This window comes from Peromyscus eremicus, chromosome 1, assembly GCF_949786415.1.
Source record: "Peromyscus eremicus chromosome 1, PerEre_H2_v1, whole genome shotgun sequence".
Taxonomy (NCBI): Eukaryota; Metazoa; Chordata; class Mammalia; order Rodentia; family Cricetidae; genus Peromyscus; species Peromyscus eremicus.
Window position 1 is genome coordinate 35,408,015 of NC_081416.1, and position 27,992 is coordinate 35,436,006.

General features: G+C 45.8%; 1 protein-coding gene across 1 annotated transcript in view; it reads right to left on the bottom strand.

The window, feature by feature from the left end:
• Positions 1–1,776: 1,776 nt before the first annotated feature.
• Smarca2 (SWI/SNF related, matrix associated, actin dependent regulator of chromatin, subfamily a, member 2) overlaps positions 1,777–27,992 on the bottom strand; it is a 172,882-nt gene continuing 146,666 nt past the window's right edge. Inside the window, 6 exon segments of the mRNA XM_059259437.1 lie at positions 1,777–2,762; positions 3,821–3,963; positions 5,739–5,871; positions 9,187–9,288; positions 9,726–9,831; positions 20,550–20,603. Coding sequence (XP_059115420.1) covers positions 2,727–2,762; positions 3,821–3,963; positions 5,739–5,871; positions 9,187–9,288; positions 9,726–9,831; positions 20,550–20,603 — 574 coding nt within the window. The 3' untranslated portion in view covers positions 1,777–2,726.

Here is a 27,992-nt window from a genome sequence, read left to right on the forward strand (position 1 = left end):
TGTGGGATAATTCACTGTACACTGTTTTAATAAAACGTTGATTGGCCAGTAGCCAGGCAGGAAGTATTGGTGGGATGAGCAGACAAGGAGAATTCTGGGAAGAGGAAGGCCGAGTCAGGAGACGCCAGCCTGCCATCCAGGGAGCAGCACATAAGGACACACAGGTAAAGCCATGGAACACGTGGCGACATATAGATTGACAGAAATGGGCTGAGTTCAAGTGTAAGAGTTAGTCAGTAGGAAGCCTGGGCTAATGGCCGAGGAGTTTCAATTAATGTAAGCCTCTGTGTGTTTACTTGGGTCTGATATATATTAATATGGGACTTCTTTTAAAAATACCATGTTATAATCACCCTTTTAGTGTAACCATGAGATGACACAGTACCTACCAAAGAAGCTAAGTGGTGGATGATGCGGAATTGGGGTACCACTAGTCTTGTTAACTGACAGAGCACAGCAGTACCGTGATGACTAATGGGTGGGGAGTGAATATGGCATGGAGACAGTGGACAGAGGGTTTATTCCCGGACTGGGCAGGATGAGTGTGCCGGTTCAGGGAGAAGAGTTCAGCAAATACAGCAGCAGAGGAGTGGAGCACAGCCTTCACACAGAGAAGACTTGAACCATCAAAACAACGGTTTGGAGAGCTTTCCCAGCAAGGCCTGTGAAGCCAAGAAAAGCACAGACAATACAGAAATGAGAGCTGAGGGGAGAGGCACTGAGTTCTCCGAAAGGAAACCCAACACAGCATCTTCTTTCAAGTCTCCCTAATAGCCACAAGCAAACCAAGAAAAGACATATGATATTCTGGAATGTTCTGGGTAATGGAAAAGTCAGACAAGAGCTGACAAGAAGATGAAGCTTCGGCCGGGCGGTGGTGGCGCACGCCTTTAATCCCAGCACTCGGGAGGCAGAGCCAGGCGGATCTCTGTGAGTTCGAGGCCAGCCTGGGCTACCAAGTGAGTTCCAGGAAAGGCGCAAAGCTACACATAGAAACCCTGTCTCGAAAAAAAAAAAAAACCAAGAAAAAAAAAAAAAAAGAAGAAGAAGATGAAGCTTCTTAAGACTGTGCTCTCATCAAGCACTGGACATTCCACCTAGCGGAATCTTGGGGACCCTCAACTGCTCCTTAGAAAAAATGTTCACCTGCTTGCTAGTGGTACAGGAAACTTCCTTTTGACTCTGCCAGCAGTTCCCCGGGAAAGGATGGGCCGATCTCTGTGATGACTTTTTGAGGATTTTAAAAAGACATTAAGACATATGATTGAAAAAAAAAAAAAAAAACACATTTAGGACGATGGGAAATAGGATGGTGATTAGTCCATTAACTATGAGAAAACACACGTTAATTCATCCTGCTGTGCCAAGTGTATGCCAAGCATGTGACACTGTGAGTTACATCCTCACAGTTTATTAAAACAGGGGGCACAGAGCATAAAATGTTGTTCAATCTCAGTGGGAACGGCATACGGGTATTCACTGAACCAGTCTCCACATAAAAACGGACTTTTATAGATTTTCTGACCAATGAATGCAATTTAAGCCATGAGATAAGGCCGACTGTCCATGTGGCTTGACTGGCAGCAGCCTCTCTTCTAGTTAGGAAAGCAATGGTTGCCTTTGCCTTTAACATCATACCTAGATTGTTTCTGGAGATGTCCCCTCTGCCCATGTGATCCGTGGAGCAATAACTTCCTCTTCTCTCTGCAGGAAGATTCCACGTCAAGTCCAAAGGTTTCAGCGCCCTCGGACTCACAGGAAGAAGAGGCCACAGCATCAAGGTAAGTTATCGGTTTATTAGCAAAGTACCAACACCACGTTCTTTGAAATTACTGGAATTTTATTTGCCTCAGGCTTATGACTTGCAACCAAAGACATTGTGCAAAGAAAGCAAAGATTAAGTACACTTTAGGGAGAAGGAGACCATACACATTGGTAACACAGGAGCTCAGGTGGACCAAAGAAGCCATTGGGACACTCTAGACACTGTAAATAGTCAATAGCGTTGTCAATAAAACAAGAGCAAAAGAAAAAAAAGAAAACTTCTGCAATGTTTACAGTAGACGTAAATCTTATACAAGTCAAAAAGCTTTTTTTTTGTCCTTCAGATCATAGAGCATAAAATGGAAAAATGTATATGTAGGTGATATCTAACTACTGTACATTTGTCACCTAGTAAAGTTGCTTATATGTACCACAGTGTAAAAAACAAACAGAAAAACAATACTGAACAAATGGAAATCTTGAAAACTGCCTGATAAAAAATAAAATAGCCAGAGGCTTTTAGTGGCTTCTCCCGATCATCAGCGCTGCGGACGATAACCATCTTCTCGTCAGGGCAGATGACAGAGGCAAGCACATCCAACTGTTACCGAATCCGCCCTACCTGTAGAAATATACTATCCACCCACGTCTGTTCCATCAAAAGCTTCCATTGGTTTTTAATCTTTGAATCTTTGAGGCCCATTTGGTCACAATATGTTACAAATATTCGTGTGTGTGTGTGTGTGTGTGTGTGTGTGTGTGTGTGTGTGTGTACGTGTTTTGTTTTCTTTACACCATGATATCATATGTTTGTCTGGCACTATCCTAAAGCTAGTTCTAGATGACAATGAGGATGGAGAAATAACCCAGTGCCCAAAGGGCAAATGAACTCACTGGGGAGAAGGGAGTAAGGGGTGGGGGGAGTCTTCAGTTCTGCCGTGGTCAGCTCAAGGCCACGCCGCTCACTCGTCGTCAGTCCCACTTGCTTCTGACTGTTCCTGAAAAGAGAAAGGCAGAGAGAGTGAATGCACCCCTGTCTCCTTCAGGGAAGACAGACACCGCAGAGGCATGGGCACTCTCTATGCCGAACTAACAACCCCCAGGCAATGTCTGCCAGCCGCACTTGCTGTCTGCCGCTTTGGTTTCTGGAGTTTACGGCTGACCGTTTCTATTTTTACCCGAGCTTTGGAAAACTGTCCCACAACAAGAAAAAGATCACACATTGAATGTCGGCTCACTGGTAAGCCATCTCAAGAAAACATGGTGTTTTAAAATGTAACTAAAACACAGCAAGCCTAATTCTAGAACTTTCCAGTCAGGCCGGAGTAGCAAAGTGTTGAAGGAAAATCAAATTCACATATATACTAAAAATGGAAAATGGTCTTTCCAGAATGAAAACTGTGCAGGGGCGGGGTGGCAGGGAAGCCGAGAGTTAATGGAGGAGGACTGGCCAAGTGTCTGTCTGTTGTTCTTCCAGACCAGCATGGGCAACAGCTCTAGACTTGAGTGCTAGATTTACGAAGCTCCCGAAATCTGATTTCAGCTCCTGCCATTCACTCCCTAGGGACCTGCAGAGAAACCAGGACCCAAGTCACACCTATGTGACGATGCTAACAAAAACATTGATTATTCTTCAGATCGGAAGGTGCCTGTTTTGATGGCATGCTCCTTAAAATTTTCCTGATAAAAATAAAGCCTCAAGATATGTGGTCTCAGGGCGCACCACAGCTGAAAACTCTGACATTACCATGCTTCCCCCCCGCCCCCACCTGTAAGCACTGTTTCATCTGATCTGCTTATACACTCACAGCAGGCTGGGTGAGAGAGATATAAAACATTAACCAGCCATGAAGAAAACTGTATTTGCACGTCCGTGCACGAGGACATGGAAAAGGGGATTGGAAACCGAGGGCGGAGCTTTTTATTCCCAGTGACACACTCAGCTTTGGACGCTTTGTTCTAAATTTCGCAGCTCTGTCCTCGGCATGACCACCAGGAGGAGTGTGTACCCCAAGACAGCCTGGGAGTGGGAGCCCAGGCGTGTGCACGCACTCACGTTCTCGTCCTGCTCCTCCTCGCTGTCAAAGTCGCTCACCACAGGTTTGGCTTTGCCTCGATTGGGCCTTTTCTTGCCTTTCCCCGTGTCCCGGCCTTTCTCTTCTTTTTTATTGAGCTTGATTTTCACCTTCACAGACTTTGCTGGGGTAGAAACAAAAGAGACCACAGTGAGGATTCAAAAATCAGTAAGATTATTATCTTACCTGCAGATAACAACAAGCTTGACTTCCCCAAGTACCCGGGAGCCTCACCAGCATGCCAGTTCACCCTGTGTAGTTAATCCTGTTCTACCTGCAGGCATGTTTCTGTTTGGAAGGTCAGTGACCCTGTCACAGGGAGGAAGACCTCAGAGTAGGAGAGGGATCCTTTTCCCGGCTCCTGATGGGCAGTTATCAAGTTAAAAATTTTCATTAACTATTAATAAATCTTACAAAGGGTAAAAAAGGATGATTCCACTGTGTAAGTTATGCTAATTTAAAAATTCTAGTTGTTCAAGTTGCATTTTTTTAACGTAGAAAGAGAACAAAACGGAAATAAAAAAATGACAACATGCTTCCTTTACCCAGTTTCATGGCTCTCTAGTGATTATTTCCAGAAAAAAAAATATAGTTTATATCCGTAAATAAATTCTAGAGACTATCATACCAAGAATTCAAGTATGTATAGACACATACACACACACACACACACACACACACAAACACACACACACGCAGAGAAAGAGAAAGAGAGAGAGAGAGAGAGAGAGAGAGAGATTGATTTGAAGTTTTATTTAGTTATTACGTGGATCTTCAGGCACACCCATTGTCCATGTATTTGTTCTTTACTTACACACAGGAGACAGCCATATGTATTAGCTCAGACATACAGCTTAATTCTTTTCAACACCTGAAAAGTTCTGTGCATGATTTACTCTATAATTGATTTAACCAGTCCCCAGTGATTGGCACTGGGACAAACAAAGCCACTGTCTAGCCACGTTGGCAAAATTTGGTGGGGGTACAGTAGAGGCAACCATACTGGACACTCTATCGCTGTCTGTCAAATGCACTTTCAGGAAGACTGCAGCCATTTCTGATCTTACTCGGAAGAGTGCAAAGTGCTACAGCCCTGAAGGAACCTCTACAGTAGGTAGTCCAGAGCTCCCGCTTCCAAATATTTGAGGGTGAGGTCCCGAGAAGGAGGATCTACCCCGTGAGCCAGTGTTTGTAGACCTCAAGACTGGCTGTACATACTACAGTGGGGACAGGGGATTCGATCCCTGCAGAAAGAATACCTGAGATGAGACTTTCAATCTCTTGCGACAATGTAAGGAAATAGATAGCCTCATTGGAACAATAAAATCAAGACATTTTGATACATTTTTAAATGATTTTAGACTTAAGTGTGAAAACTTTTGCTACAAAATATATAAAACCGAAACACTCCTCAAAATACTATAGATTGTACCACTTATTTTCACCTTCTAAGTTACCTACACTAAGCAAGTGATTAGCAATAAACCAAATGATGGTCTTGGAAGCATGTCTCCACGCAGACCAAAATTGACGGGCGTACTGAGATCAGTTTGACAATTATTTTCAAAAATCAATGACTGTCTAAGTGTGGCCTGGGCTGAGCAGCAGCCTGTGGGAACTCGTTAAACATGTAGGTGATGGGGCCAACAGTCATGTTCTTTAAGCCCTGTAGCTGTCAGGCTACAGGGGTCCCGGGTGGCATGCACACCAGTGTTACTCCAACATCCAAAGGCAACATGGGCAGAGTACTCTCAATGAACCTTGGCAGCCCTGAGCTCTGTGGTAGGTGCACTCAATTTTAACAGCTGAGAAAGCTGGGCCTGAGCAGGGCACGTGCACGGCCTTTAGTATCTGTGGAAATAGCCCAGCAGGTGGAAGGGGCCAGATGCAGGGGCTTACCCTCTGACTCGGACTCCTCTTCATCCTCTTCCTCCTCCTCCTCATTGCTTTCTTCCTCACTCTCTTCTTCTTTGGCGATTTTCTGCCGAGCACTCTTAAACACTGACTGCAGGACAATGGAGTCTTCATAGATCTAAAGGGTCAAAGTGTCAACTGTTAAAAAACCATATGCTGCGGCCACAGACCCACAACTGTGTACACCTCCTTAGACAACACACACACACACACACACACACACACACACACACACACACACACACAAGCTTATTTTAAGAGAGGCCACTATTAGTCCCCCCCACCCCCACCTATCCATGTATACAGTCTATGCGTTTGTATGTGTGTGGTCATGCATGTGGACATCGGGAATCTTCCTCAGTCACTCTTTATATTACTTGTTGAGGCAGGATCTCTATCTGCTAGAATTACAGGCTGGCCCCTAAACCCACCATGATGTCGGAAATCTAAACTGGCCCTCATACTTGTGTGGCAAATGCTTTAAACACTGAGCCAACTCACCAGGCTACCATCAACTCTTGTGAAAACCCCAGAGGCAAACCAGTGAATCTAACTATAGGCACAAAGATACTCAAAGGAAGACCAAATATACTCAACGAGACTCAAAGGAATGTGTTGGGGCAGATGGGTGCAGAAGGCAGTCTTATCTTTGACAACAAAATCAGTATTTTAAACCACTTATTTAAGTCATTCTCTTAAATACCGTGGCAAGGGAACCCTTTACAAGGCTGTTCCCTGTTGCTGAGCTTCAGTGTAGCCAAAAGTCACCTAACACACTGTGCGCAGCACCGTACAGCTACCCATGCACCGTCCCACGCAGAGACAGAAACAAGGAGAGAAATAGGAAATCTACCTAAACACAGTCCTTTCCCTCAAGAAATGAAAATAGAACTGCTATATGATCCAGCAATCTCACTTCTGGATATATACCCAAAATAATTAGAAGCAGAGTCTGGAGGAAATAAATATCCTCCACACACCCATGTTCCAAAGATGCACCATCGCCAAGAGCTAAGAGGGAACTCCTAGATCTGTAGACAGATCCGTGACGAAAGAAACCATGGCAGACGCAGGGGATAAGATTCAGCCTTTGGGAGGAAGGACTTCCCATCACCTGCTACAACACAGAAGAGCCCTAGGAAGCCAGTCACCAAAAGATGGACTTAGGTAGTCCTACTTATGTAGTCAAACTTGCACATGGTAGTGAAAGGACCAAGCAGACGCCATAACAGGCTGCTCAGGCTTCTCTCAGGGATCAGGCCTCAATTTTAGTTTCCTGAGACTTGAGCAAGCAGTTTCTGGAAGGGCCATGAACAAAGGACATAGTCCTTGCAGTAGCTCCCTTTCTACATGTACTCTGACTGCTCAAGGTTAAGCCAGCTGTTTACTGTCTGGGACCTCTCACCAACTTAGAGCTATGTGCATGAGTCAAGGACAGAGCCTGGGCCACTGAGTCAGCCCCCATAGTCAGTATGTGCTAGGCTAGCCAGCCTCCATGGCAGCTCCAGGACAACAAAGCCTGGGACTTGTCCAGGCCTGCTCCAAAATTAGTAACTGTAACTCCCAACTAACCCTAGCCAATTAAAAGTTACTAACATGATTGCCACTCGCATAAACCAATCCTGAGTCTGTTCCTATGAAGTCTGTAGACTCCAAGCCCCCCTTGCTTTAAAAACCCTGCCCCATCGCTACTCCGGGTCTCTCCTGCTCTGCTGCTGCATCATGTGGACGGAGAGTCCCGAGTTAATTTGTAACAATAAAAAGACTCTTTGCTTTTGCATTGGATTCGTTCTCTTGGTGGTCTTTGGGGGACTCTGGGTACAACAGTAGAAGGGTGGTTATAGGAACTGGGGTAGGGGAGAACTGTTAAAGGTGTAGGGTGTCACTGCAATACGAATTCCTAAATGGTCTTAATAAAAAACCCAGAGCCAGACATTGGGGTAAATGCTGAAAGATCAGAGAGACAAAGGAACAAGCCACAGCCACCACCTCTTACTTCACCAACTCCTCAGCCTGAAAAGGCTTTCTAGCCGAAGGGGATTTCTCAGCCAAAAAGCTTTCTAGTTCCTGTCTCCTCATGGCTTATATATCTTTCTCCACCCAGCCATCACTTTCTGGCTCTGTTTCTCTCCTAGACTGAGTCAATCTTATGTAATCCAGGGTGGCTTTGAACTCACAGAGATCCAGAAGGATCTCTGCCTCTCAAGTGCTAGGATTAAAGGTGTGTGTCACCACAGCCTGGCCTCTCTGTTTAATCTAGTGGCTTGTTCTGTTCTCTGATCTTCAGGCAAATTTTATTAGGGGTACAAAATATATCACCACATGTCATCATGTCTAAGAGATGAAATACTGTCAGAGACTTGTTAAATACCCACACGAGCAGCCTCAGCACAACTGAACTGCACCCTTAAAAAATAGTTAAGATGATAAAGTTTATGTTGTTTTGTGACCACAATTCAAAAGCAATGGATAAAGGAATAGCCTTTGTTCTCTGGGATTGAATTCTTTTGCTGTCTGGATGACCCCCTCAAGGAAGTGGTAGGTCAGCCTGAGGCCAAAGGCGAGGACAACAGGGAAATGAAGGGTAACACTGAGGGATGGGACCCTGGGAAAATCTGCCAGAGATCTGGGTTGACAAGTGAGGGTGAGGAGCTGGCAGGGGTGGGGGTTGGGAGTGGGGGTGGGGTGCGGGGCGGGAGGCAAGAGGGCAAAGGTGAAAGGCAAGAGGCCAAGGTGGAGAGATGCCTGGAGGCATCACTGTAGTATCTGGCTGGGAAGGGTACTCTGCTGGGCAACATGCTTCATGCAGGATCTCTGTGTAACTCAACCTGCCCTGTTCCTTTTCTTTTACCGGATATGGGAGCATCAGGCCAGAATGATAGATAGAAAAAAAAAAATCAGTTCCCATCAAAGGTAAGTGGAATTGAGTTGTAATTAAAGTAGAAATGTCCTCCTCCTTATGCTCATAAATTCACTGTTACTTACAATGACTTCCTGACTATGGAGAAGGGAACTTAAAGAATTTTTTTAAAAATAGCAATTAGAGGCACCCCCCCCCCCCATTCTGTTTTAAATCACTGTGCTCTGAACTCCTCGTGTGCAGTTACAGTTAGAAAAATGAAGGTAACTTTCATTGTGTACAGTCTCTGTAAGTACAGAGATGGTACCCAGGCTTTCAGTATTACCTCCAATGGCTTGCTTGAATTCCTCCTCTAATGGGAAGATGAGCCTTGAAGGAAGTGTGAGTAGAAGCCCACCCAGCTATGGCACAAAACCTCCCTTTATTCTCACTGACAGAGAGAACATGGTCTTTCAGTGTTCAGTGTTCTGCTGGGGTGGAGGCAACGATTCAAAAAGTAGAGATGAAATGCTTCACTTCCAAGAACCTCGGCATGGTTAAGAGTAGACATTTCTCAGACAACTTGACACATACCTGGGATCCCTCCAAGTTGAATGTCTGTGCATTGTGACAGAGAAGCATGACATCTTTTTCCAGGTCACCCAGGCTCCGGTACTTATGGTTTCGAATTCTTTCCTGATGGGAATTGTGAACAAAACAGAAGAGGAATATGTAACTGTCCTTACTTGTTAAGAAAGCCTAGATTTCCCATGTCTTCATAGGGTCAGCCTTGTTGAGTGGGTGGGACCGCCCAACCCTGAGGGGTGCCACTGCCCAAGACCACCCTCCCACCAGTGTTCCTAGGGATGGGGAGGAAGGTGCACAGAATGGGAAATGAGTGATAATGGAGGGAGAGGAGGGTTCTCAGCAACATGCAATGTATATAATCTGAGCTTTCAGTGATCAAGTAACATGCATGGAAAGGATCAATGTCACCCCATCCCCACCTTTCCTGGGGCAAGTCAGCAGTTAGCAACCAGGAGGCCACGACCCCAGCCCCACCTAGAATCACTCCAGAGCATCCATGCATCTCCTTTGTTTACTCCAAGAATAACAGTGAACAGAGTATCTACCTTTATCTTTTTGAAATCCACTGGCTTCCTAATTAATTCATAGTATTCTGGTAACTCTTTCCTGGAAGGTAACTGAATGAAGACTTCACTGAGCTGTCGCCCTGAACTGCAGGATGGGGGAGACAAACAGAAACAGAGCAGATGAAGCACTCCTCAGGGAAGGGGGTCATTTCAGAGACTGTCAACAAAGCAAAGGAGGTCCCTCGAATACAGGAACATGGGGGGGGGGGGGCTCTGTACATGGAGGGAACGCCCACCACTGCACTGGAGGCTGATGTCCCTTGTGTTGGCTTCAAATCACATGAAAGAACAATGAGGTCCCCATTTCTGTCACACACACACACACACACACACACACACACACACACACACACACACAACGTGACAAGTACTCTGTGGAGTCCCCTGTCAGGAGATAATCTCTTTTCAACATGACAGAAATATTTAAAATAACTTAGTGAGCCCCAAGCCCCATTTTAAATGAATAACAGAGCAGGTTAAAAGAAAGCACACAGACATGACTCCATGTTCCCTTTGTCTTCAAATTCACTGTATATTTAGAAAATATGTTAAAATATACAGAGCAATGCAAATGTGAAGCTGTTGTATGCTCCCCACAATCCTCCTGTGCCATTCCTTTTACAGTATTCTGCACGCCATGAGTCCCTTCTATTATCCCTTGCCCGAGGAGCCCCTTCATGTCCCCTAAATGCACTTATGTGTGTGGAGTAATTTAGCAATTTGGGGGAAAAAAAAAAGAAGAAGAGAAAAATGAACAATTGCTAATGTGCACGCTGCATGTTTCCAGAATCTGTGCTGTGCCCTCCCCCCATTGCATGGTGGGTTTATTGAAAGCAGGTTTAGTAGAGACATGCTTTGGCGTTTTGTCACTCGGAAGAACAGGCTGCAGAGCAGCACGCTTTTCAAGTCACTTAATGCTGGAAGCAGACTCAGTTAAAGCGACAGAGAAGGATAATTGACATTCAAGATCCTAATACCTGATTTGGCCTCCCTAAATCAATAACCGCTTGTGATATATGGGCTAGTTGTTTCCCACAAAAATCTCGCTGCCCTTCTGATGGCATCTCCAGTTCCTTTGTGACGCCACCCAACATCAAAAGATAATCATAAAATCCCTGGCACGTAAATTTTGGAAGATGACCGCCCGCAGCCCGTGTTCGGGAATGCTCAGAGGCAGTGGCAAGGCGTGAGTGACAAGATGCTGTTTTAATCCACGGTCCCAGTTGTATAATTAAAAAATAATCATAATGACAGTTATCATAAAAGAGGCATGCGCAGTAACTCAAGGGGTTGCCTAGCAACCAGTAGGGAAAAAGCTGAAGTGCAAAGGGGCCTGCATAAATTAACCGACAATACTCAGTCAAAGGATGGGCAAGTCTTCTGGCCAGAGCGGGTCACTGTTTTGTTTTATTTTTAATGCATAGACGGGCCTCATGAATACAACATCAGGGACAAACACAAGAGGTCGAAAAACAAGACTACCGAAGGCTCGGAAATTAGATTCTTGGATGACTGTGGCAAGAACCAAGGTGTTCTCCTGCCTCTCCACCCCCTGCAGGCTGAGATACATTTGTACTTCTGTAATACGCATCACAGTATATGGCACATTTTCCTGTTTACAATCAATTCCAACACAGGGCCACCATTTTTCTACTGTTTTGAAATACAGAAACTCTTAACTCGTATTTTACTTGTTTTTAAAAAGAGTATCTGAATGGCACCAAAAAGAAGACACACACACACACACACACACACACACACTCTAATTCTGAGTGTTTCCTTTAAAATTAGCATTTTTTAAAACCCGGCATCAACCCACCTGCCAGACCTTTCTGTAGTCGTGGCTTTCATAGCCGACCCCCAGTGACATCTACAGTATCATTTTTCTACTGACAGATTACAAGCACCCTTTGCGCCATACATCTGTGATGGACAGACTCCTGATTTCACCTGTGCTCCTGTGAAGGAAGAATTAAACACCACGGACTAGACCCAAGAATATACTAGAACTCCGAGAGCACAAAGTCACAAAGGCCACCTGCGCCTGCCTCCTCTGTCCTGTCAAACCTGCAGGCCCTAGGTCCACTAAAGAGACAAGTCCAGAGCCACACACGCTCAGAAGAGGAGAGACTTGGTGTCGGAACTATACAAAGAGAACAAATGTATCTTATTTACTTAAAAAATAAAGCCCCTCTGGACCAGACAGTCTTTCCTGCTGCTTCTGCCCCTCTGCCCCAAAATGAGAAGGAAGCACAAAGATGATCTAAGGAAGTTGTCTTCCAGTCGCTGAGCTGCTTCTGCCGTCCTATACACACCTTAGTCTGGTACCAAGCCCTCCAGGGTGCAGCCTCCTGCCCCAGCTGGTTTACCGACACCTCAGCTCAGCAGAAGAGCCTCTTTCTCTTTGGAGCATCCTCATGCGGGTGACTGAACGTTTCATGTATCTGGTGCTGGAGGTGGTGAAATAGACTCTCTTCCAAACCCCAGGAAGGTTGTAGTGGGTAGCCATTCCAGCTTTGTTCTGGAAGTTCCAACCCCCATTGAGACTTCGGCAACTGTCACGCCTACAAGGCGGGGCCAAGGGAGGCGCCTGGGGACCCGAGATCCGGATCGGCGAACGCTCGCTTGGTTCCAGGACGCTGGATGGTGGAGGTAGACAGAGGAGAGCTCCAGAGAACACCGCTGGACTGTGATACACCTTCCCCAGACCCCGCGACCTACCTATCCCTTAATTTGTAAGTTACGCCATTAAATAAATCTCCTTTTAACTACGTGGAGTGGCCTAAATAATTCCACCAATAAAGGTCAAACCCATGACAATCCTTCTGCCTAGGATTACAGGTATTGCTAGTTCTGGTTGAAATTCATCCCCTTCAACACTTGATGATCCTCCCACAATCAAGACCCATTCTCTGTAAAAAATGGAATGGAGTCACCTTACTATTAATTGCATTTAACTTTCTGTAACACCCTTCTCAGAATTTTCTCTCCTTCTCACAGGATGCCAACATGTTCTATTGTCCAATCCTCCCCCATCATCCCTTCCAGGACAATGGCTGTGTTGGCAGCCCACGAACAGAAGATCTAGGCTCGGGCAGCAAAGGCTCTCATCTGACCTGGATAATGGTCAACTCTTAAGGGCCTATAAAATGCACTGGGATAGCAGAATACTTGCTGCAGAACTGCAACAGTTAACCACCGCCCCCCAGCAAAGTCTAGGTTTAAATAAACAAACAAAAAAATGAAGTCCCTTGAATAACAGACTAATTATAGAATGATTTGGAGAAGGTGGTCTGGTTCTGTTGAAGCCTTTATCCTCCCCTAGGTGGTTTTCATTGTTATTTTATATGATGTAAGGCCTAAGTATACATGATTGAAGTGCACTACTTCCTGTGGCAAGAGCAACGCCCCTTCCCCCAGTCCACAGACAGCTTTTTACACCCATTTTGCACAGCGATCTATCTCATACTAGGATGTGTGACTCTGCAAAGATATAGGCCTGGGGGTGGGGGAAGAGAAAGATCCCCCTGAACTCGGGGCTTACAGGGGCAGGTGGCAAGCTCTTTCCTGCCTACCTTGGTGAATGGACACAGGAATACGAAGGCTATGTCATGTGCACGAAGAGAAGCACCATGCTCCACCCATAAGTGGAGACTTGCAAACCCTGAGTGCATGGTGCACATGCGCATAGTACTGGGATTTGGTTTGTTCTGCTTCCTCTGGAAACCATTTTTTCCCTATTACCTCTACAATCCACCAAGTGATCTTTCCCCATCTATTCTACTGACTGTAGATGGAGGCTGTACACAATGCGATGTATGCTCTGCACATATACCACCTCAGTTAGGTACTGCAGGATGTATGCTTTAGACTAATTTGCTTAGAAATTCCTTCCCTTCAAACAATAGCTGTTGTGTCTTCCAATGATTCCTTTCAAGTCCAAAGCAGTAAGTCTGATACTGAATAAAGTTGGTTTTTTTCTTTTTTTTTTTTTTAATCCCCCTTTTTTCCCCTCTCTTTTCATGAGACAGCCTCATATATAGACTAAACTGGCCCAGTTCCCTATGTAGCTGAGGCTGGCCTTGAACTTCCGATCCTCTGAAGTGCAAGGATTAAACGTGGGCCTGGTTGGTTCATGCAGTACTGGGGATCAAACCTGGGGCTATGAGAATGCAAGGCAAATACCTTACCAACTGAGCTACATCCCTAGCCTGTATTTTCTTCATCACTTGTGGAAGCTGATCAGTTGACTTTAATAGTTATGGAAAAGAGAGCTACCTGAAGCCAAAATAAGTCTTGTTTACTTTAAGTAACAGAAGTACAATTATGGCTTACTCCATAAGAGAATGAAGTCATGGTTTGGAAGGTTCACCTGGGGTTGGAGGGATGGCAGAGGGAAATTACTGCAGTCCTGGGGGTATCCTACACAGGAAGTAATCTGGGGGAAAAAAAACTAGAAACTAGAATGACATAGTATGGCAGGGGGTGAGAAAATGCTTTCTCCCCAGGCCAGGCTCCCGGGGAAGCTTCATACACACGACTGATAAATTTCCTCAAGATCACAGCTGTTCCCCGATTATCTAGGGAACCCCAGAATTCTGGCCAGGAATGAAACAGAAGCCATGAGCACGCCACAGTCACCTCTGCCACCCTTCTCATCCTTATCTTTGTCCCATCCAGAGGAGGCGATAATAATTAGAACGGTGCATCAGAGTCCTTGGAGTGGGCGAGGTCAGGTGGCGATGCTGGGGGAGGGCTTGACTTCTTCACCACGGCAGACTCCTGTTTCTTGACAATCGAGGAACGAAGTGCAGGTATCTGTATTCTTCCTTGATATGTAGTTTTAATAGCTACCCACCCAGCTATTAGAAACAAAACCACATCCCGTACTGATTGTATGGCACCAGAGCCTGGGAGGTTAGACCCAGGTGTCAGTCATGGCTCAGTGAGCCTGAGGAAGACTAAGATGCTCAAGATGGTCATTGTAGGATAATTTGAAATAATTTAAGTCAAACAGCCCAGTGATGGGATGCTGAGGAGTCTAAAGCTGTGCAGTTTAGAAGGATGGGGGAAGGGTATTTGTTATGGAATTAAAAAAACAAAACAAAACAAAACAAAAAAACACCCAGAGGTTATAAACTGCTAAGTGTAGTCTGTCCTGAAAGTTTTGAGATAAGCATAGGAGAAAGAGATCAGAGGAGATATGGGACAACTTTGCATTCACAGTAGGAACATACTCTGCAGCAAGATTTATAATCCAACTCAACTCTGAACCAGGTCACCCACAAAGTGGGTCTCAACGCTTGGATTGGGGCTACCTTGTTCAAAAGTGTGCTATAGGTCAAGAATTACATTTTATTTTCCCCAACAAAATGACATACAAGTATCACACGGTCAGCTTTGATTTCTATCAAATGAACAGCATGTTTCACTACTGACTCCTTTACATTTGACCAATAAAGCAAAAATGAATAAATGGAATAATTACATGACAACTTTACCTAGGATACTGCAACCATAAGAATCTAATGTACTTACAATATCTACCACTGCCAGAGATGCTTGGAAAAGGACATACCCTTACAAGTATTTTCTTTCTGCACTTTATATTTTTGATGGCCCTCAACTCCCAATCCTCCTGCATCATCCTTCCAGATACCGAATTGCAGGCATGGACCACCATGTCTGGCTCTTATATTTTCTTGACAGGCATCTTGAGGCATTTTTAGTAGGTTTACCATCTATCACTTGACTTTTAGAAATACTGACAGAGGCCGTCTAGGTTCCTACATATATTTTTTCCCTCACTTGACATTTCATAATAGCAAGAAAAGGTATGAATTCTCACCTCCCTCTGTCTGGTGTGACAGCTAAATGGCCTGCCACCTCCCTAGCCTGCCAGCTCCTAGACTTTCACCATTTCCTCCTGGGAACCTGAGACACTGTCCTTTCAAAATGTAAGGACAGACTGACTCTCGCCTTCTGAGTATTCTGCCCTTTGATCCTGTACAATGTCTTTACTTCTGTATGGTAGACATGCTTCCAAGCTTTTGGTTGATTTGTGACACAAAACTTCTAGAAACAAACAAACTCTAATGTTTCTCTACCTGAGGAGGCCATGGTTCAGAGGCTGCTTTTGTTTAAATGGGTGGGTCATGGCAGGTCTCTGAGGGCCTTTTCCTCCAGTAGCATTTGGTGAACTCTGGAGTGAGACAGATTGGTCCCAGGAACACAAAAGGGTTTATGTATATAAAATCTATCTATTATCTGCTATCTTCAATATCAATCCATTTTTTGATCAAAATGTTCATGGAATTGAGTTTGAAGATAGCGTCATCCCTAATAAAAGGATACATTCCACTATTTCCAATAGGAGTTCCTTCCTCTTCCTGAGGGGTCATTCATGTAGGTGCTGGCCTGGAGCCTGAGAGGAAGAGAAGGCCTGTAGGGTCAGAGTAATATTGGAAGCTAGGAGAGGTCTGTTGCTGGGCTAGAACACGGTGGCCAAAAGGATCTTGGGAAGCCAAGGGTTCATTTCATCTTACATACACCTCTCAGGTCACCCTCCATCACTGAGGGAAGTCAAGGCAGGAACCCAGATGTAGGAACTGAAGCAGAGGCCATGGAGAAATGCTACTTACTGGCTTGTTCATCCTGCCCCCCCCCTTTTTTTGAGACAGGGTTTCTCTGTGTCCTGGCTGTCCTGAAACTCGCTCTGTAGACAAGGCTGGCCTTGAACTCAGAGATCTGCCTGTCTCTGCCTCCTGAGTGCTGGCATTAGAGGAGCGTGCCACCAGTGCTCAACTCAGCCGGCTTTCTTAGACACTCCAGGACTACTTGCCCAGGGGTGGCACTACCCACAGTAGGCTGGACCCTCCCACATCAATCATCAAGGCTTGCCTACAAGCCAATTTTATGGAGCATTTTCTCAATTAAGGTTCCCTCTTCTCAGATGACCTTAGCTTGTGCCAGGTTTACAAACAACAAAACAAAGCACAACCAGGGAACCTTCTATGCCTCAGAAAGCAGAGGGACTAAGTGTCTTTATCCACCCACCTTCTGCATGGAGGGATAACTGGATGAGTACCCTAAGTGTCAAGTCACCAGGAGTCACAACAGCCTGCCCCAGCAACCCTTAGATCAGCGATGCTTGTAATGAGGGTGAAGTAAGACACCAGAGCCCACATTTACCTGCACACCTTCTAAATGAAGTATGAGAGCTCTAACTCAGCATTGTTCAAAGGGTGCACCATAGCATGCCAACCTACAGGGCTATTAGCAGTATTTCCTGGAAAGAGAGTTCACTGAACAAATGAGTTTGGGAAATGCTGGGCTAAGGAAAATTAAGACTGTTGACAGCAATATCACCCCCCAACCCCAACTCTGTAGCTGCACTGGATATCTCTAAGACAAGCGTTGGAAGTCCTGCTCTAGGAGGCATTTTCTTGACAAAACACCAAGCTATGACCTCACTAGCTTGCTAGTCCATGAGACAAACTGGCAGCACTGTGTGAGGGCCAAAGTAGCTGACGGAGAATGAGGAACTTCTCAGCACTAGAACTTGAATTCTGTCTAAATGCCCCTACCTAGTCATGATGCTATTTCATGGTAATTCTTCTGGAATCCAATTGAAGCTTCTAAATGCAAAGATGTCTGGGCGTGAGAGCCATTCTAGCAGCCCTCCCCCTCCATTTAAAGAAATATAGAATGCCTAATGCCAAGGCTGCTAAAAATAGGTTTTGTCTAAAAGAATTTGCTGGCTGGTTCTGAAAGAGCCGTCAATACTAATGATATAATCATGACATCCAGGGCTGTTAACAGCGACCGAGAAGACCTAAGTGTCCCGTTGTGGAGTCTGTGGGGCTGGGTCACTACACACACACACACACACACACACACACACACACACACACACACACACGCAGAAATGTGTATCCACACTGCCACATGGATACACTTTCCTTTCACCTACTTTTCTATAAATGGCACAGAACCTTCATTCGCCACTCAGGAAAGAGAGCCAAGAGCTCTGAGGATCCCACCTCAGACTCAGTCTGCTGAAGTCTATCAGACATGCTGAGCATGTATTCTGCCATCTTCCTCCCCAAGACCACTTCCTTATTAGAATGATGCTTCCCCCCTTCACCTAGCAACACCCCTGTAACTCACTCTAACTCAACACCCCTCCAGCATGCCTCATCCACTCCCAGCCTCACAATGTAATCAGGGTGCTATCCCCAATGGCGCTATCCCCAACATGAACAGGTGCCCTGGCCTAGAAACCTCTCTTTTTTGTTATAGCGTAGCCAGTTCCCCCTGTGGGCAGCATCCATCCCACACCCACGGTGCACACCACACACTGGCCACTGCACCCTCTCGGCAAGAACCCAGATGTAGCCTCATCTGCGTCCTCAACGTGGGACACAGGACAGCCAATTGCAAGGACAGACACAGAAATTGGAGATCCGAGTTCTTGAAGACCGCACCCAGGTTCTTCACTTTGGAGTGCACAGCTTTCCAGGTCTGCTCAGCTGCTTCCCACGGGGCTGGCTGCTCTTGCTTTGGACAGGGAAGCCTAGCTGTACCGGGACACGTGGTCTCTAGAAGCAGTCTGCTGACCCACACCTCCTTGCCTAGCTGCTCACACCCACATTACTGAGTACTTTGGTTTGCACACCCTAACCTCTCAGGCTCACTCCAACCCAATCCCTGTGCCACCCACAAGCCAGCAGATGCATCCCACTCCCCCCACCCCTCCACCTTGCTTCTGGGGGGGCTCTTTGAAGCTGGTGTCCTCCCATATTGTCCCCGGGGCCAGGTGTCTGCCCGACTTGTTGACACAGACCTGGTAGCAGTGCCAGAAGGCAATCTGTTTTGTTTTTTCTCTCTCCCCGCTCCCCGCTTTCAATACTTACACAGAGACTGACACCAAAAACGTTGGGCTTCTGAACAGAAAGAAAGGATTTTTGAGCAATTGCCCTAAAGAAGGGCTAATTTATCATAAAAACAACTCCGATGCCACACAATTAGCTCAGGTTTAGGGGACGAGGAAACACTGGTGGCAGTATGGGAGGACACCAGCTCTAAAGAGGCCCCATGGGCCGGGTGGTGGCGGGCGAAGGCTTTAATCCCAGCACTCGGGAGGCAGAGCCAGGCGGATCTCTGTGAGTTTGAGGCCAGCCTGGACTACAGAGTGAGATCCAGGACAGACACCAAAACTACACAGAGAAACCCTGTCTCAAAAAAAAACCAAAAAAAAAAAAAAAAAAAAAAAAAAGAAAAAAAGAAAGAAAGAAAGAAAAAAGAGCCCCCACAGAAGCAAGCGAGCCAAGCCTCTTCTAACCTCTGGAAATGACCATTTGAATGTGTATTTAGTGAAAATGGATTTATCCAGGTCCTAACTGCATAAGGTTATATTTTCGGCCCTCAGAAAGCCCAGTCATGACATCAGGGGGTTGCAAATAGCCTTTAAAGTCATTAATCCACTTTTTCACGGTCATGTGACTGCCATGCTGGAGAAGAGGGGGAGGAGAAAAGGAAAAAGGAACTCAGATGAAAGCCTGCTCTGGGGAGGGGGTTGTTTAGCCCCCATTTTGCCATTTAGACCATCAGGCTTCCTTTCTAGGTCCACACAAGTCACTTTGTTATGTAAACAGCCCAATCTTACAGAGTCACTGTTGTTTCAAGTCACCCTGAATCCTTTCTCTTGATGCTAGAAACAGAGCATAATTGGCAGTGCTCAGGAGGCACCGTGGTATGTGTGCTTTCTAGGATTGGACACTGCTTACTGAGCACCAACAATCTGGCCCAAGTTTCATCTTTACCGATATGTGCTTCAGGCCTAATTTTAAAAGGCTACAAATCAATACCTGTTCATTCTGAAATACAGGATACAACCTCAGTTCTCTTCTTTTGGGCCCTAGATTAGATCCCGCATTGACTGGGTTAGGGTTAGGGTGTAGACAGCATTACTGGATCATTTGACAAAACTCTAAGACAGGACGCAAAGCACTACCACGATCATTTCAACAAGTCAGCTCGACCAAAGGGGAGGAAAATACCACACGCGACGTCCTGACAACTCTTAACTGGGCATGGCACCCATCCATGTCCCATCAACCAACATCATCCAGATCTAGCCTCTTTAGGCTTCTGATTTCCACCCAGCCGAGGCAGAGGCACATGAAAGTTAGACAGACTGGCCGAGGAAGCTTAGGACTCATCACGATGGGAGGCTCAAAGGTCACAGCCTGAAATCCAGCCTAGCACACACTCAGGAGTAAATGCAAGAAGCACCAGGCCCTCCAACCCTCATGCCAACTGCAGTCAATTCCAGGATGCACAGCTGTATGCACATGCACTCAACACACATATCAGGTCTCCTCGAGGGCTTGGCATTAAGTGTTCAAACCTGGGCAGCACAGAGTTACAAGGTCCATAGGACACATACCAGGATGAGGGGCCGAGCGGGGCAGAGGAGGCAGAGACCTACCTCTGAGGTGCTGCAGGCTGGGCAGGCTTCCAGATGGCTCCTGCCACCTTTGTAAGACACCTTTGTAAGACATGCATGTATGTACAAGCAGGCTCTTCCAGGTGAGCACACCGTACAACAACCTCAAAAAGCGTGGCAGGTATTTAAGAATATGTGTGCCTGCAACCCCATTCCAAGTAGAGGCGACTGGGGGCAGGGGAGTGGCGACTAGATACATTTGTTTCCAAAGACCAAGTCTAGGCACTGGCTTGCTTTGTGTACCAAAGGATACCTGTGGTTTAGAGACATGGGAATACAAGGCAGGTCCTGACCTGTTTCCTTCTATTTCCAACTGAGAATTACAGGGCACCTTCTCCACGTTACACCTGCGGCAGAGTAAAAAGAACACTAGAGTCAGAAGACCTGTGTCCTCCAGCCCAGCTCCTTCCTCTCAGGCTGGGTGACCTGCAGCAATTCATTTCCCTGAGAGTCAGCCGGGTTGAGAAGATCATACAAGGTATCGTTCTGCAATGATACACGTTTCTCCAAAGTGACGGGGGTGGGGCATGGCTTCCTAACATCTTAGGGCCCTTTCTCCCCGTTCCCCTGTTCCATTTCCATCCACACCTAGTGTCCCACTGGTAGTTCGGAAGTTAGTGGAGAACGAGAAGCCGTGTTAGGGATGTGTTATCTCCTTTGGCCTCTCATGTGTACGTTAGGGATAATACTTACCCAGACAACTCCTGACTATGCACTAGGGAAGGTGGTTTTCGTCACAGTGCCCACCACACCACATGAACGGATTCCATGCAGCAGCCCGGTTTACCGTCACAAACTAGGCGCTCCTTTCCTGACCCCTTGTTTTCAACAGATCAATGAATAAGTGCTCTTGACTGCCAATGGATTTCAGCCACTCTCTGAGGGTTACCTGACAGATAGGCGACCTTCTGTGTGGAGGCACAGGAAGGCACCCATCAGCAGGGCAACACTGTGGGAAAGCCCTCCATCCCATCCAGACTATGCTCTAGATTAAACCCAAGCTAGCCCACCTCTGCATGGCCACTGCTCGCTTCACCCACAGCAGGAGGCCGCTGGACAGGGGCCGCACACACCACACAGCAGGGGTGTAAAAGTACATGCAGAATTCCAAATACACAGCACTAGCCAGAATATCGGAAATCCAAGTGAGAACGAGAGGGCCGGGCTGGAAAACTAAACTGTAAGGTTGCTAGGTTCGGAACCTGGGAACCTACTTTTCCCAAAGCCAGAAGTCTGGAAGCTTTTGAAGAATAGGAAGACATGATTAGATATGTGCCTAGGAAAGAAGGCAAGACAGTAAGCGACGAAGACGAGGCTGGCCTCCCACACAAGCGGCAGCTGTTCCAGGCCAGGGGTTCCATGGTCTCATGGAGACAGTGCGTGAAGATGCAGGATGCTTTGCCTTGGAGACCTTGTGTGGGGAGGGAACTTTGTTTCTGAGTGTCAGAAGTGAGGTGCGGAGGGGAGACTTCTACTGTTTCATATTAGGGGTCTCAGGCTGATGATGCAGACACAGAAGCCAAAGCAGGCCCGGGTCTGCTCAGAAGGCCCAGCAGCAGAGGGAGAGAAAGCCAGGAAGGACGAATACCATCCTCGGCATTTTATAAAATATATTGTAAGTGATTCAGAGAGAGTCAGACTCAGTTCGTTCTATGATCTGAGACCAACAGGGGCTGCAATCTAAGGGAAGGGCCAGGTACTAAACAAAGGAGATTCTACCAGAACAAATTCCAGTCATTCCGATATAGGTGAGGAATCTGACTGGCTTGGAGAAAAAGTATAAAAGCGCATTCCGCAATGGAGGCTAAATTATGCCCAAGATTTGGGTTTGCAGACGTACTTTATTTATAAGCCTGTTTTGAAAGGCAAGTAAGCACCACCATGTGAGCCGTCCCCTGGCTAGAAGCCTCCAACAGAAGACTTGGACCCAGGGCACACCCCAGTGAACTTTTAAGAAGAGCTCTGACAGAGAAAACCTTGAAAGGAAGCAACGGCGCTGAACCAGAGCCCAGCCCTTCTGGAGAACCGACTGCTTAAATGTGAGTCTTCACCAGTAGTGGCTCGGCCCAACCTGAAATAAGGGATGCTGCGAGATACTTTCTAGTGTATGTAGGGATTAAACAAGGAGAGTTGTGATTGGGTTTAGAACACGCCATATCCTTTAAAAAGTGTTGCAATGTGAAGAAACACTGCCTGTTTTGTTGTTGTTTATCTTCCAGAGAAGTGTTTATCTTTCACAAAAGTGTCATGATGACTGTTTTCCTCAAAAACAAAAACAAACCTCGGTGCATTTCCGGTATAGCGGGGGCTCTCGTGACCCTGCCTTCCCCGCCTTCTCTATGTGACATCACTATCACAACAGCATCTTTCCTGCAAGGTGCAGAGCAGAGGAGGTGGGAGAGGGGCCCGGGATGAGGACCCTATAGCTAGATTTAGCAGTCCATCGCTGGCACTGAAAACAGCACAGGGAATATTTCCAGGATGGGTAGATGATTTCCCCAATGCCAAAAGCACTAAATGCAGATCAAGTAGAGGCCTGTACCATCGATCAATTTACCACTAAGGGCTTATTAAAACTGGAAGGGTCGGAGGAATAGATCTCCAGGAAGGCAGGAGATACACAGCTAACATTCCTGCCTTGCCTCCTGCACTGTATGTATGGTAGCGCTGTAGCCATGCATCACACTAGCTAAGCAGAAGAACCTCCCGCCTTCCCCACTGCTTCATGCCATCTTCAGAGTTGGACCTAAGGTCCACACCCTGCGCAGGTGGCAGGTCTCACGGAATGCACCTTCAAGTCATTGATCTTCAAACCACATATACAGCGAACAAGAGAGGTTTAAATAAAAAATCAGTATGTATAAATGCATATTCTGCTTCCAGATTCTTGGAGTTTCTTGGTTTGCTTTTTTGTGGTCATTATTGTTAGTGGTTTTTTTTTTTTTTTCTTTTATGTTTTTGGAGACAAGGTCTCATTATGTTGCCCAGCCTGGCCTCAAACTGGCTATCCTTGTGCCTCGGCCTCCCTAGTGCTGGTTAACATGTGTGCACACCATCCACCACTGGTTCCTAAGTCTTCAGGGATGAGAACACAGATTTAAAAAGCAAGGTACAATAAAAACAGAGCATAAGCTCCTGATAGGAGATATATATATATATATATATATATATATATATATATATATATATATATATATATTAAAATAAAGAACATATCAAGGTGCTTCAAATGAGTTCAAGTGACCAGCTGCAACGTAATTGCATGCTGAAAGAGTGTAGATTGCTTCTGCCAACAATTTGCAGGAAATCAGACAGTGGAAATGGAGGCAGAGGTTGGAGAGCAGCAAAATGTCCCCGTTTTGAAATGGGAAATGAAACCCGAGACTGTAAGGCTTCATGTTGACCCTTGTTGAGAACTTAAGACTAAATTACTCAGCGGCCAGGGGGCTACTTAGCAAAGATAAATAACATCATTAAGTACTAGCAGGGGGTGTCTCTGAAAAAGCCATGGCAGGCAGGCTAACCTCATTTCCCATTTTCAGCAGGGTTTCTAGGTTGATAGATGGGAAAGGCTACAAACATGGTGTATTTGGTTTCAGTCTTTCTTGATAACCTTGAGAAGGGACAGATGAACGTGGGTGACATAATAGCTTGGCCACGTGGGTTCAATGGCATTTAACCAACTTCAAGGATTACTAGTCAATATATTCACATCAGCCTGTACCGATGGCAAGGGCATGTCACAGAGCCCTGTCCTTGTCCCTTTGCAAACATTTCAGCCATAGTTTATGTCACATCTTTTTTTTGTGTGTGCGTGTGTGTTTGTTTTCCAGACAGGGTTTCTCTGTGTAACAGTCCTAGTTGTCCTAGAACTCGCTCTGTAGACCAAGCTGGCCTCAAACTCACAGAGAGCTACCTGCCTCTGCCTCCCAAGCGCTGGAATTAAAGGCATGTGCCACCACCGTCCGGTGTCTATGTCACATCTTGAGCTTCATTAAAAAAAAAAAAAAAAAACCTCAGGAGGACAAGTAAATACTTGTTTAAAGAATAAGAAACAAGTAACGTTAACGATGAGGACAAACTCCTCAAGATGGAGCAGCACTGAGCTAGTGAACTCAGTATATAACTGTTGAACAACAGCAACGTTTACTTAGCTCAAGGCTAAACTTGGCAGTTTTTGAGAAAAGACATGGATGGCCCTTGTGTCACCTGTCCAGTATCAGTTGGCTCTGTGTCAAGGATGCTAGAGAAAGCAAAGCAACTCTTGAGCCGTGTGCACAGAACTAAGCAAGCAAACTAACCCATCCTCTCAGAGCACAGTGCCTGGGTGTATGTCTCAAATGGAGCAATACAAGAATAAAATGTATCTAGGGAGGGGTCCAAGTGTCACTCAGAAAATAAAGGGGGGGGGGTGTTTCTACCTGAAGAATGCGGTCCTGGGCTGGATAGGCCAGTTTATAACCACTTTTAAAGGACATTTCTTGAAATGAGACTGGATTCATTCTCTGAAGAGTTTGTAGAATCAATAGCTAAAATTTACTGCGCATGATTTTAACATGGGAAAGGACTACCCACCCTATCTAAGGCAGTCCTGCAGCATCAAGAAGTTCCTCCTGAAACTGTGGCCCATGCGGGATCCGTATCTGCAGGCTGGAGATCTTTCTGTCACCAGTGCTGCTGCATCCCAGTCACAGGACACCAGACCAGGCAGAGCCAAAGCCCAGCCCTTCAGGGCTGTCCCTAGGAACCTGTCATCCTGCTAACTGGAGGCTGGTTCCTGAGACTTGGGAGAACTCTGCTAGGTGGGTCACCACCTATTTCCCAGGGCATCTCATGGCGACTTGAAAAGGTACGGGTGCAGTGGAAGATGAATCCCTTCCAAAGAAACAAGAATGTCTCGGGGTAAATATATAGAAGGAGAGTTGGGAGTTAAAGGACTTTAAAAGAAGCCAAAGACAAAGTAAGTTCACTAAGTCAGAACAAAGCCTTCAGTGCGACTTGAGATCAAAGTTTTCTACCTGGAAGAAATAACAAGATAGGAACCAGCAGCCACAGCCTTGTACCACCTAACAGCCATCCATTTGTGAATCACACGAAGTCAATGGCTCACTCTGTGGGCTCACATTTTTAAATTGTCATGCTTCAAAATACAAAGCAGTAAATAGTCACCTAAATTATCTTACATCTTTATGGAAATATCAAGCCATATCTGTCCCAGAATCATTCAAGGACTTTTAAACAACTATTCTTGAGTGGTGATTCATTCTTCTTATGTATCTCTTAAATATAGACACACTCACTCAATATACTGTCCAGCTACATAGCCATCGGAACCCTAACACTGGATGGGAGTGTTAGCTGGAGTTTAGTACAGGGGGCATTTCTTCAGGTGGGGCTGAGTTACTGTATTAGTAACTGCCTCTGATGCTGGAGAAACCTCAACACAGCAAGATGTACATTTTTTTTCCCCAGTAGCATTTTCTAAAATGAACCAAAAATATGACACTGTATCTAATTAAGGCCCTCCTAATTTGAGCGCCTCCTACTTGAGAACCAAGTTTGGTAAGAGAAATAAAAAATATAAATAGAGTCAGTTGCTTTTTCTAGAGGATCACTAACATGAAATATACACGGAACATGCAGTGGTGAGAAATTTAGTATATGATCTCCAGAAAGTACCTAAAAATGCAGGAACGAACAAAACTAGTCTTAGGGGGGCACTTTTTAGGGAGCACTCAATAAGCAAATAAATAAATAAAAGCCAGGGAAAGAGGAACGGCCCCTGAATATCTGCACGCTGAAATATTTAGAAATCCTTTGCCTACAGTACGACTAAAGACATGCTCAATAGTCAGTTCCGGTGAGACTGCATTTTCTGTTTCTGGAACTAAATCCATGGAAACCAGTATCAGCAAGGACACTTTCTTCCCAGTGTTCAGAGGTCCCTTCACCTGCGTGATTAGCTGCAAACAGCCTGGGAGTCTGATTATTAATCACTAAACTATTCAAAGAATCTGGGGTTATATTAACTGCCCAGGACAACAATGCCACAGGCTGGGGGAGGAACTATTCTACTGTGTGCATGGGGAAACTGAGGATCAGGGAAGTTAAGAGTCCCCCAGCCAGCCAGGTGACACCAGAGTCAAGAGTTAAATGGAGGCAGCTGAGGCTTGAGGAGCATGCGCTGTGAGCCCTTGGGCTCTGCTTCCCTGGAAATCAAGGAGTTCCATTCACATAGCTCTGTGTTTGGGAATGGGCGCTAGGGAAAGTCTGCTGTAGTCATGTACACCAGGATGTCACAAATGCAGCCAGCAGGCAATGCAAATGAGCTATGCAAAGCCTGTCAACAACAGGCAACTCATACTCCACACTGGTGGTAGCAATGGCCACAGCCAAGACCACCTGTGAGCACCAGGTGACAAAAAACAGCCATTTCTTCCTTCCTGCTGAGCCCCCGCCCCCACCCCACCGAAAGTTAGGCAGAATGCTGCCAGACTCTTAAGTTTTTTTCAAGGGGGGGAGGATGTCAAGAAACAGAAGCATTATAAATTTGCCTCCCCAACAACATAAAGCCAAACAAAACAATCTACCCGCAACATGAGCCCCACTAGGCGATGACCCGGTAGGGGATTAAAGAAGATGGAAATCAACAGCCACTATTCAAGGTCCAGCTTTTAAATCTCCACAGACTTTCTCAGCCCTTCTCAGTGTTCCAGCAGACCCAAGTTGAATCAGCAAGCAACGTGATCATCAAAGGCCTGCCAAAGACCCGGCACATCTGGTCATAGAAACAGATGTTATACTCTCCTGACAGAAAGGCAGAAAAAAGTGAGAGGTCTGTGGAGAGTGATACTCCCTACTTAGTTGCAATTTCCTCACACCAGAGGTTGATATGAGGTGGAACCTGGGGGGTGAACAGAAACTTCCGAGTTACTAATTCTTGGTTTGGATGGAAAAAAATTCGTGTTTACTCCAGGTCAAGAGTGGACTTGGGGTCAAGTTTCCCTCCCTAGGTTGTCAATGAGCAGTTGATCCAAACTCAAGAAGATGGGGGCTGCCCTTGTTGACCACTTTAGAATATATAAAAGGATGTAAGCCTTTTCGAAAACACTGAGACTAGCAAGCACAGGCGCTAGGAGGCTTGATGGGTCCAGAGAGACAAGAAATTCTGACCCCTCAATGGACCTTTCCCCTCCTGTCCCCATCGCTGCTTTGGAAAAAGCCACATGGGTCAGAAAGGCTTAAGAGCGAAATTCCTGATGGAAAGTTCTTACTTTTTATGCTACTTCATCTTTCCGATCACTTCTTCCTGCCTGCCACGCAACACATCAAAGCTACGAGGAAAAACCCAAATTGCAATTTAGCTCTTCAAGGGCTACTCAGCGGGTGTATAGAACAATAGGAGTTCCTGGTGAAAACTGACCATCTTTAACAACTGATTTCTAGGATCATGCAATTTAGAGGGCAGAAATTTAGCCTGCTTCCAATGGAAAGAAGAGACAGCCTTCAAAGGAAAATAGCATTGCTTCAAAGGGAACTCGTAACAAGTAACCAAAACCAACCAACTCCAATGGAGCCTAACTAGTTAACTAGTAAAGGGTGGACTGACTACTGAAGTGCGTTTGCCTCCATTTCCAAATAACTAAATTCATTGTTTAAAGTGGTCTTGCCTGTGCCCAGCACCGCCTTCTTATTAGTAACACCTAAAAAGTCCATGAAAAATGAGTGAATTTGCT